At 68.7% G+C, this 339-nt stretch overlaps 1 protein-coding gene across 1 annotated transcript in view; it reads left to right on the top strand.

Annotated features, from left to right (window-relative positions):
• Positions 1-87: 87 nt before the first annotated feature.
• Positions 88-339, top strand: part of EMH_0071470 (WD domain, G-beta repeat-containing protein, putative) — a gene marked incomplete at both ends in the record, with an annotated part of 2,859 nt that continues 2,607 nt past the window's right edge. The window contains one exon of the mRNA XM_013499106.1: positions 88-124. Within this exon, the coding sequence (XP_013354560.1) occupies positions 88-124 (37 nt within the window). The remainder of the gene's footprint in view (positions 125-339) is intronic.

Here is a 339-nt window from a genome sequence, read left to right as displayed (position 1 = left end):
TGGATGCAAAGCAATCAGTGCTGTTGTAGTGTAGCTCAGCAGCAGCAGCAGCAGCAGCAGCAGGAGCAGCTGTGCTAGGCGTGTACGATGAGGCCAGCTCCTCAGGGGTCTAGGGGGCCCCCTGGTGGGGCCCCCAGTGGGGACGCTGCTGGGGCCCCCAGGGGCCCCCCCCGTGGGGCCCCCAGCGACCCTTCTAGCGCCACTAGGGGGCCCCCCCGTTCTGGGGCCCCCAGGGGCCCCCCTCATATTCTCTCGAAGGGGCCCTTCTCGGGGGGCCCCCCCGGCGGTCTGGACCCTTCTATTGGTTCTATGCCGTCAGCAGCAGCAGCAGCAGCAGCA

The sequence above is a fragment of the Eimeria mitis genome, genomic scaffold, assembly GCF_000499745.2.
Source record: "Eimeria mitis Houghton genomic scaffold, Emh_scaff4000, whole genome shotgun sequence".
Lineage (NCBI taxonomy): Eukaryota > Apicomplexa > Conoidasida > Eucoccidiorida > Eimeriidae > Eimeria > Eimeria mitis.
This window is presented reverse-complemented; position numbering and strand designations above follow the sequence as displayed.